We start from the raw sequence: 10,011 nt of genomic DNA, 5'->3' as shown, positions 1-10,011 counted from the left end.
GCTTTAATGCAAGTTCCTCCAGACCACAACTTGTAAGCTCATGCAGAAAGCTGGTTCATGCTCTGAGATACTTTTTCCATTATTTGCTCTAAAGGTTAACATTGGGAAAAGTCATAGTATCTGGTGGGGGCACAAAAAAAAACCCAAGAAGCAAATTACTCATCGTTATGTTTATTCAATCAATAGTAATTCACTACTGGAACAAGGTTCAGTCGTTCTGGAATATATAAACAGAGTACACACTCTCAGTTGTTGGATGGTCTGGAAGGGGGGGAAAAAAAGAAAAAGTATTTATTACTCACACATCAGATGTAAATGCCAACGTACACACACTATCTTGTCTGTATGTTTCAGTAGTACTTACTTGGCCCATTCCACATTGAGGATAAGATGATCGTAACCGAAGCCTGACACTCCAGCGATGGCTCTGGCTGCATCCTCACGCCGGTGGAAGCTGATGAAGGCAAAACCCTGAAGAAAAGACCAACAGAGTGCAGTTCAGTTACGAGGGTTTATGGTTATTAAAGGCACGCTCACACATACATAGTCGCTGTACTATGAAGTCGCCAGTAGGCATTCCTACCACTGGTTGCCATAGCAACATTTATCAGAGGGTGATGCAATTAGCATTCCACATCTGACAAAAAAAATAAATAAATAAAGCAGTTTCCTTGTTGCTAAAATTAAACAATCTGGAGGGAGAGTGTTTGTGTATAAAATTCAACAGTGTGTGTGTGCGTATCACATCCTACAAGATGAATGAGAAGCAGTATGTGCCAATGCAGTTGTTTATCTGTACGAAAGTACAAACGCCGGACTGTCTGGGTCCAATTTGGACTCGCAGGCAGCATGGCGGATCAGGGTGCACGGTTCCATTCACGGTTCGCGCTCTACTGTCTTCTCCTAGCGGTAGTCACTGCACAAAGTTGCTCCAAATTTGCATGAAGTTAAACTTTCCACATGGCTGAACACGCTGAATTCTCTACACTGATTGGTTGGAAGGTGTTTTCTTGGGTAATTGTTTTTAACAGCAGCTCTGACAGTAGTTCCGAATGCCACTCGGGGCTCGTTCTAATGTGTGTTATTTAAGAAAGGAGGAAAAAAAAAAATCTCATTGGTCACTGGAGAAGTTTCTTGATGAAATTAATTTAGCGTTGATGGAAGGAGTCTCCAGTGTCAGCACTTTGTAAGAGTAATATGTCCAGCATGGGGAAGTCATTTGCAGTTCATCTTTAATATGAAAAGTGGTGGTATTTTTTTGCAGCAAAGACAAAAACACTTCAAATGCAGTGCAAATGCAACGTGTTTTTCATTAAAGCAGGGGGAAGGTGAACTTTGCAACTCTACGATCTTGAGAAGTACGAAACTACTAAATTTTAACACCGATACATGCAGGGACAGACAAAAATCACCGACGCGGGTACATAGAATGCATACAGGTTGGCAGGTCTACTTTCATGTTTCTAATGGGTTTCCACCCATCCATCAATTCACTCCTGCATCCAGACCTCCAATCAATTAAACCATCAATCCACCCATCCCTTCCATCAGCCATTCTTGAATTCATCCACCCATCCATCAATCCATCTCTTCTCAGTCCACTCAATCCCTCTTCTATCCATCCCTTCCATCATCCATCCTTGAATTCATCCACCCATCCAATCCACACATGCATCCATCCATCCATCAATTAAACCATCAATCCATCCATCCCTTCTATCATGCATCCTTAAATTCATCCACCCAGCCATCAATCCATCTCTTCTATCCATCCATTAAACCATCAATCCATCCATCCCTTAAACCATCAATCAATCCATCTCTTCTCAGTCCAATCATCAATCCATCCATCTCTTCTCAGTCCAATCAATCCCTCTTCTATCCATCCCTTCCATCATCCATCCTTGAATTCATCCACCCAATCAATTAAACCCTCAGTCGATCCATCTCTTCTTTTCATCCAATCATCAATCCACCCATCCATCAATTAAACCATCCATCCATCCCTTCTATAATGCATCCTTAAATTCATCCACCCATTCATTAATACATCCAATCAATTAAACCATCAGTCAATCCATCTCTTCCATCAATCCAATCATCAATCCATCCATCAATTAAACCATCAGTCAATCCGTCCACCCAATATCAAGTTTCACATGGACAGTGTAGTACAGCACGGTACAGTTTCTAATCCAAATTCAAAACTACCAGAGTCTGTTTCCCCATCACATAACCGTCTCATTAACTTCAAGAAAGTGGAGGGAAAAAAAACCATAACGCAAGTGCTAACAGGATCCGACATGTTTCACGGACATTCCAAAAACATTAAATGTAACTATAAAAGGATAAAGAGTACAACCATGCTGTTTAATTCACTGATTAAAAAAAACAAAACAACTGTAACTGCTGTAGTATAAGAGAAATATAAAACAATTCAGGACAACGTTAGACCACTTGTCTGTTGTCACCTTTCTTTCACGTGCTGAAAGCATTAACTAGCCGCCTACGACAGGATGCACATACACAACATTTTTCTCTCACATCTCCTGCTCTTTAAATCAACACTCAAACATGTATTGACACCAACGACAATCTGACAGCAGACGTGTGAAGTGTTCGTACCGCTTATACAGCTGCAGCATAAACAAAAACACTTCCAACGCCGTGTAGATGCAAGGAGTTTTTCGCATCCTGTTAAAGCAGGGGGAAGGGGAACTCTGCATCTTGACAACAAGTATGAAACTACTACATTTTAATGCAAATACATGCAGGGACGGACAAAATCACTAACACGGGTACCTTAGACAAGCAGATTAAGGATACAGATACTGAGGAGGTGGGCAGGGCTCCTACATATACAGGTTGACAGGTCTACTTTCATGTTTCTAATGGGTGTACTTATGAAATTATGATTTCCCTATGCTGGACAACAGTTGCCTTGTTTTTTTTGGGTTTTTTTTTAAACCACCAGTCACTCTACAGTAATATGTACTTACATATTGTTGTAGTTACTACTAAGACTTACTTTAGACTGGCCTGTGTTCTTATCCTTGGCCAGGTAGATCCTAGAGATAGAGCCGAACGGTCTGAAGAGCTCCTGCAGATCCGTCTCCCTCGTGTCCTCAGACAGGTTGGTCACACGGATTGTAGCGTTGTCATCAGCTGGACAAAAACGAGCGAGTGAACGTGGGAGACAATAACCAAACAGATGTTTACACCAGGTGAAAGTGTTCCCAACTGTGTGGAGCTTAACACACCTCTGCGGTTGGGCTGCATGGACTCTCCTCGGCGCGTGCCTCCGTCCCGCAGGCTGGGAGGAACGTACTTCCCAGTCTTGCTCTGGGCTGGCTGAGCAGGCTCGGGCTCTAAACGACAGGCAGTGAAGATTCATGCTCGGATTATAGTGTAGAATATAGTGTGATATTTTACAGCCGTTTGTTTTGTGACTGTCTGGAAGATTTTTCAGAACAGCAGGAAGTTCGGTTTTATGTATAAAATTTTTTTTTTTTTTAAACAATGGTGAAAAGCTACAGAAAAGGGGGGAAAGTCATGTAGCATTTCACCATCTCAGCAGTGTTGATCAAGCTAAATAAAAAAAAAAACTTAAAAAAAAAACTAGGGAAAAAAACCCAAAACAAAACAGTGCCTTAAACGCTGAATACAGAAGGGACAGCTCCATTGTGTTTACTTAAAAGAGAAATTAATTAAATATAATAGTATCACTCTAATAAATATTTGTTTTTAAAAAAAAAAAAAAAAAAAAACATTTAACAAAGAACCAAAACAAAACTCAAATCATGTGATATGGTTAATAATTCACTTTTTGTAAGTATTTTTAGAAAGAGTCTCCAGCACCACAGCTGTAACAGTCAGAGCTAAAGCTGCAAGTTCTTTGACATGGGAAAGTCTTCAGGAGAGAGGAGGTTTCCATTTTGGCCGGTTTCTCTGTATCATGACACTGCATTTTTATTAAGCGTGGAAAAAAAAGAGGTGTAAAAGGGGTACAATTGTTTATATGTACTACAACACAATTCAGAACAGGAACTAACTATCAGGAATGGTGTTATAGCACCTATAAACAGTTATTTCCCCTTACCAGCCTCTTTGTTTTCAGTCTCTCTCATGACGTTACTAAAAATACAATGTCATGTTACAGACATACCATAACATTAAATGGAGCAACAAATGGATAAAAAGTTCTGAAATGCTGTTCTGCGACCCCACCTGCAGTCTTCTCCTTATCCCCCCCAGTGGACAGGCCCAGCTGCTCCGCCAGCTCCTTCTGCATGGGACCCAGAGTGTCTTTATAGGGACAACGGGTGGTCCAGTGATCCCCTTTGCAAATACGGCAGGACACGATCTTCTGGCCTTTCAGCTTGTTCATGGGATCTTCATCCTGGTCTTGAGAATTCAAGTCCTGAAAAAGAGGGGAGAAGCACGTCAAGTTCTGGTCTGCACTATCAAAAACAACAAAGCTCTTGAATTTCCACCTGCAAGGGTTGATAAAATCCATCCAACCATCATACTACCCATTAATTAATCCATCCATCCATCCATCAATCAATCCACAACATCCACCTACCCATCCATACATCCAATCAATTAAACAATCAATCCATCCATCCATCCCTTCTATCGTCCATCCTTAAATTCACCCACCCATCTCTTCTATCCATCCAATCATCAAACCATCCATCCCTTCTATCATCCATCGTTAAATTCATCCACCCATCTTTCCTATCCATCCATCAATTCATCAAACCATCTATCCCTTCCATCATCCATCCTTAAATTCATCCACCCATCCAATCCATCCACCTACCCATCCATACATCCAATCAATTAAACAATCAATCCATCCATCCATCCCTTCTATCGCCCATCCTTAAATTCACCCACCCATCTCTTCTATCCATCCAATCATCAATCCATCCATCCATCAAACCACCCATCCCTTCTATCATCCATCGTTAAATTCATCCACCCATCTTTTCTATCCATCCATCAATTCATCAAACCATCTATCCCTTCCATCATCCATCCTTAAATTCATCCACCCATCTCTTTTATCCATCCAATCAATCAATTAGACCATCAATCCATCCATCCCTTCCATCATCCAGCCTCAAATTTGTCCACCCATCCAATCCATACATGCATCCATAGATCCAATCAATTAAACCATCAGTCAATCCATCCATGAATCCCTCTTCTATCCATGAATCCCTCTTCTATCCATCCATCCCTCAATTAAACCATCAATCCATCTGTCCACCAAATATCAAGTTTCACATGGACAGTATGGAACAGCATGCTACAGTTTCTAATCCAAATTCAAAACTACCTGAATCCGTTTCCCCATCACATAACTGTAGCTGTGATATAGGAGTTTCCTGCAGCTTATGGGATGGTGACGTTTCCCACTTGATCACATTCTGCATGTGTACTTATTTCACTTGACAATGGAAATAATGCCAAAATGTAATATAATATATTTGTCACTGTATTGTGTTGTACCACACCATCCAGTGGAAAAGTGTCATCAGAAGATTTAATTCCTTACCTCCTTACTGGAGATGAAGGTCATGTAGACATCATCACTGACAGTGGTGGTAGCAACATTAGGCCCCGGTGCATCGTATTCAGAATTTCCAAATTTTTTCCAATTCTGGATAGAGGCAAGACAGAAATAAAAAGAACCACAAGCAGATTTAAAAAATAAAGAAATAAATTCCAAATTAGAAAAAACATGTGCGTAATATATATCAGCCCAAATAATCATACCTTTCTCTTAGCGACAGCTTTTGAGGCTTTCCTTGTCTCAATTTTAAAAGTTCGGACTATCTGAAGTTTGGAAGAAAAGAGCGGTAAGCAGGTAACAAGTGAATTTCTCTTCTAGTTAACTCAATATCCAGTTTTCAGAACTGTTCTCACCTTGACCTTCTTGCCCTCCTCATCTATCTTGTATTCTGTAACAGTCTTGATATTGCCTTTCACTGTCTCTTTTGGTGATGGAAGGGTGCCTTCAAAAAAAAAAAAAAAAAAAGGGATTTATCACATACGCTAAGAATACTACAGCTCAGTTCTGCACTTGTCCTACACATTTTAGTGTTTTCCCTGCTTCGAACCCATTTCATTCAACTCCTCAGCTAATTAGCCGTCTAAACTGGGTCGAACATGGCACATTATATGAGCGGAAACACTAAAACGTGAAGGACAGGGGTGCACCAGGACCACGATTCAGACCATCAACGTTCAACTTTCTTGCTATTTAGGGTCTGTATCATGCAGACGGTAATGTGGGACGCGATACGCATTAAGGCGGAGGATAATCTAAGAGATTTAGAACCACAGGTCTCCTTCACACACGTAAATTTTATGTGTGAATTTCACTTCATTTAATCACTTGAACACAAGTCAGAGCAAGCCTGGGAAAGTATGCGATAAGGAGACCAAGTAAGATTCCTGGGAAATTATCAGGAGAGCGAAGCGTTCTAAAGCAGCCGATTCAAAACATTAACACAGTATAAAAAAAAAACTAAAAAAAACACAACAAGAACGATTAAGATAAACAGGATAAAGGTCCTAAAAATACGTGACCCAGAAATAAAGGACTTCACTATTCATCAGATGATGGCACAGTCCGATGCAAATAGAGAGAAGATGGACCAATTAGTTGTTTTATTTTCTACCACAGCGTGATCAAATGCTCAAATCTGATTGGTCAGGTGGTGTGCATTAGCTTTGCCTGATCTCACAGCTCGGGAAGTAGTTCCGGTTGGAACATGAATCATGAATAACAGGTTAATATTAATGCGCACGTTCTAATACTTTATTGTTGATATAGTAGCAGCGCATACACACTGACTTGTACGGCGGACACTACACATAATCTAAGACTAATTTAAAAAAAGCAGGTTTTGGGGGAAAATAACGTTATTTAACAAAGTAAAACATAACAGTGGGTGTGCCGATATTTTCTGTTAGGAGACGGTTATGGAAGGTGTCTCGGTTGTAAGCGGTTTCCAACAGGTTTTTTCAGGAAAATTTTCCAAGACAGTGGCTTTTACGCTTTCTGGTGCCTTGAATAAGCAAGGCACTCTTTTGGTCTCGGAAAGAACAACAAAATGGAGAAAGCAACAGAAAATAATTACGTTTTAACGTCATTCGTTCAGTAATACTTTGTCAATTAAAGATATTAACGAACATCTAAATTGACACGCTTCTATGCTATCCCAGCTGAGTTCCTCTCATTTTCTCCACCCATATTCCGTCCGAATCCGCCCCTTCGCTGTGATTGGTTCTAATGGCAAGATCCTACACTATAATTGGCTAGCAGCTCGTATATTCAGCAGTGGGCCAATCTCTGTGCGGGCGGCAGGACACCGATAACCAATCCGAACGTTGAGGCGGGACATGTCGGAAGAAAGGTAGGGAAAAAAAAGTAGTTTAGCGACGAGTTTAAACGAATTATAACGCTAGCTAGCTGGCTAATGAAACAACAATCAGTTTAACTAATGTCAATGTTTTTAGATTTTAATCCACATTTCAAGTGTCAACGTTAAATAAATATCACGTATATAATCACGTTTTTGATGCGTGGGAAGTCAATTCAACGGTCTCGTCCAGGTTCCATCCCAAATACAGATATAGTGCACTTCCATTGGGTATTGTCTAAGTGAACATTATACCCTCTGTAGAACACCCACACGGGAAGTGCGCGATAATTTGGGACTTTACCGTGTGGCCACGCGTGTGCTAAGCTAGCTCACGATAAACTTACCTTCATCTCCTTCTTCTTCAACCTGGTCGGCCCAGCTTGGCTTTGAGCTACGAAAGATATCTGTGATTAGCTTAATGTATAAAATTTAATACAAAAATAGTCTTTTTTTAAAAAACTTACTCGTCGTATTCCATCGACGGCATTTTGACGCACCGCTGATAGCAACTGTGCTAGCTCAGTAGAGAGAACTTTCCCGAGAGCAAGAAGACGGAAATCTCGCGAGATTTCAGTGTCACAGTGACGTCTATGTGCTGGAAGGTCTACACTGGCAAAACAAGAAAGATGTCAACACAAATATTTACAAGAATTTATATTGATGTGATATGAATATCTTGATCTGTACACTCCCCTGGTATTCTCTTTATTTTATGTAATTATTTTATGTACTTATTTACTACTAAAGTTGCATTAAACATTTTTTTAAAAAACCCTGAACTCTGGCACTTTGTTTGTTTATTTATTTAGTTAACATTATTTATTTATTGTAGAAATTACAAAAAGATGTTAATTGTTAATTTTGTGATTTGTTCTCAGATGTTTTTTTCTTTTTGTATTGTACAGAATATTAAAATGAACTTTTCTTTTTGTTTTTAAAACAATATCAACCAAAAACCTAAACCAAAAGTGTATACTGGAAAATGAAGCTAAGTGTTAAGTTTCAGCATGTTCAACCTGTTTCAGCATGACGATGCCCCTGTGCACAAAGAGAAGTCCATGAAGATATTTTTGACAAACATTGGTGTGGAAGAAATCGAGTGTCCTGCACAGAACCCTGACCTCAACCCCACTGAACACCTTTGGGATGAACTGAAACACTGACTGCACCCCAGGCCTCCTCGCCCAACATCGACCATGCCCCAGTGTCTAGTGGAAAACCTTTTGCAGAGGAGCGGAAGTTATTCTAAATCTGGAATGGGATGTTCAACAAGCATATATGGGTGTGATAGTTAAGTGTCCACAAACTATTGGCCATATAGTGTGTGTGTGTGTGACTGTTTTATTGCTATGAGCCCTGATATGTAACAATAAAACCTTCACCTGGCACTACGTGGAGTATTTGGGTGGAGTATTTGTTTCGTTAAATGTGACTTGTCATTGCATGACATTAACAAACTACTGGTAAAACTTCAATAAACATGCACTTCTAGAATAGAAACTAGCATACAAGCATATATTTCACCATTTAGGTTTTTCATTGGAACAACAGACTTGGACCCTGGATGGGGTGCCAACCCATAGCAGGCAGAAAAATAGCTGCTGCTGGAGAACACATGCAAGAATATTGCTGTACAAATTAATTCCTGTGTAATGAGAACGCACTGGGCTGGGCTACACAAACTAGCAATGTTGTTTGTGGGGATTACAAACTCCCAGTAAATTGAGCATCCAGTGTGGCGCAGTATCCAATTCCCAAGGTGGAAGATTTATTTGCTCAGTTGGCAGGAGGGACAAAATTCTCCAAACTGGACATGAGCCATGCGTATCAGCGCACAATGCTGGATGAAAAATTCCAAGAAGTATGTTACAATTAACACACACAAGGGATTGTATACTTTCAACAGGCTAGCATTTGGAGTTGCTTTGAGTCCAGTGATGTTCCAGTGCACAATGGAATGGATTCTGCAAAACATCACACACATCACAGTTTATCTGGATGGCATTTTAGTCTCGGGGCTAATGAAGATGAACATTTACAGAACTTGGATGAGGTACTAGAGTAGGCTAGAAAAGAGTGGACTGAGACTGAAAAGGAGCAAATGTGAGTTCATGGGAGAGGAAGTGATGTTTTTAGGTCACAGAATGAATGCCACAGATAACGGGAAACGGTAACAGAAAACGTACAAGCTGTAAAAACCTATGAACCTACACCATGAACTGTGAGTGAACTGAAGGCCTATTTAGGTGTGTTGAATTATTAAAACAAATTTCTGCCCAACTTGTCAACCTTGTTGGCTCCCTTGCATGCAGTTCTGAGAAAAAGATGAAAAATGGGAATGGGGCTGCAAGCAGCAAGAAGTGCTTAAGACAAACCTTTATCCAACACAGGATACCAGAAGTAATGGTGTCAGACAATGGTGGTTGTTTAACCAGTGCTGAATTCCAAGAGTTAATGGAAAGAAATGGCATTAAACACATAACCACAGCACCCTACCATGCATCTTCCAATGGTCTGGCCGAAAGAGCAGTCCAAACATTCAAAACACTGATGAAAGAGAGTGCTGGAG

At 40.3% G+C, this 10,011-nt stretch overlaps 1 protein-coding gene across 1 annotated transcript; it reads right to left on the bottom strand.

Annotated features, from left to right (window-relative positions):
• Positions 1 to 155: 155 nt before the first annotated feature.
• eif3g (eukaryotic translation initiation factor 3, subunit G) lies at positions 156 to 7,993 on the bottom strand. Its single transcript, XM_053613274.1, has 10 exons — positions 7,907 to 7,993; positions 7,787 to 7,833; positions 5,938 to 6,026; positions 5,788 to 5,847; positions 5,567 to 5,671; positions 4,228 to 4,420; positions 3,261 to 3,368; positions 3,029 to 3,165; positions 365 to 471; positions 156 to 261 (listed from the first exon to the last, which is right to left on the bottom strand). Exons 1-10 carry the CDS (start codon positions 7,927 to 7,929, stop codon positions 246 to 248), a joined length of 885 nt encoding a protein of 294 aa, XP_053469249.1. The 5' UTR covers positions 7,930 to 7,993; the 3' UTR covers positions 156 to 245.
• Between the last annotated feature and the right edge of the window lie 2,018 nt (positions 7,994 to 10,011).

The sequence above is a fragment of the Ictalurus furcatus genome, chromosome 24 (genome assembly GCF_023375685.1).
Source record: "Ictalurus furcatus strain D&B chromosome 24, Billie_1.0, whole genome shotgun sequence".
NCBI lineage: Eukaryota > Metazoa > Chordata > Actinopteri > Siluriformes > Ictaluridae > Ictalurus > Ictalurus furcatus.
This window is presented reverse-complemented; position numbering and strand designations above follow the sequence as displayed.

Bases quoted from the DNA above. Each gene is read 5' to 3' on its own strand.
- eif3g (XM_053613274.1), bottom strand. From the start codon at position 7,929: ATGCCGTCGATGGAATACGACGA. The intron at 7,834-7,906 runs GTAAGTTTTTTA...TATCTTTCGTAG, and splicing joins CCGTCGATGGAATACGACGA to CTCAAAGCCAAGCTGGGCCG. The intron at 3,369-4,227 runs GTGGGGTCGCAG...CCTGTCGTTTAG, and splicing joins GGATAAGGAGAAGACTGCAG to AGCCCGAGCCTGCTCAGCCA.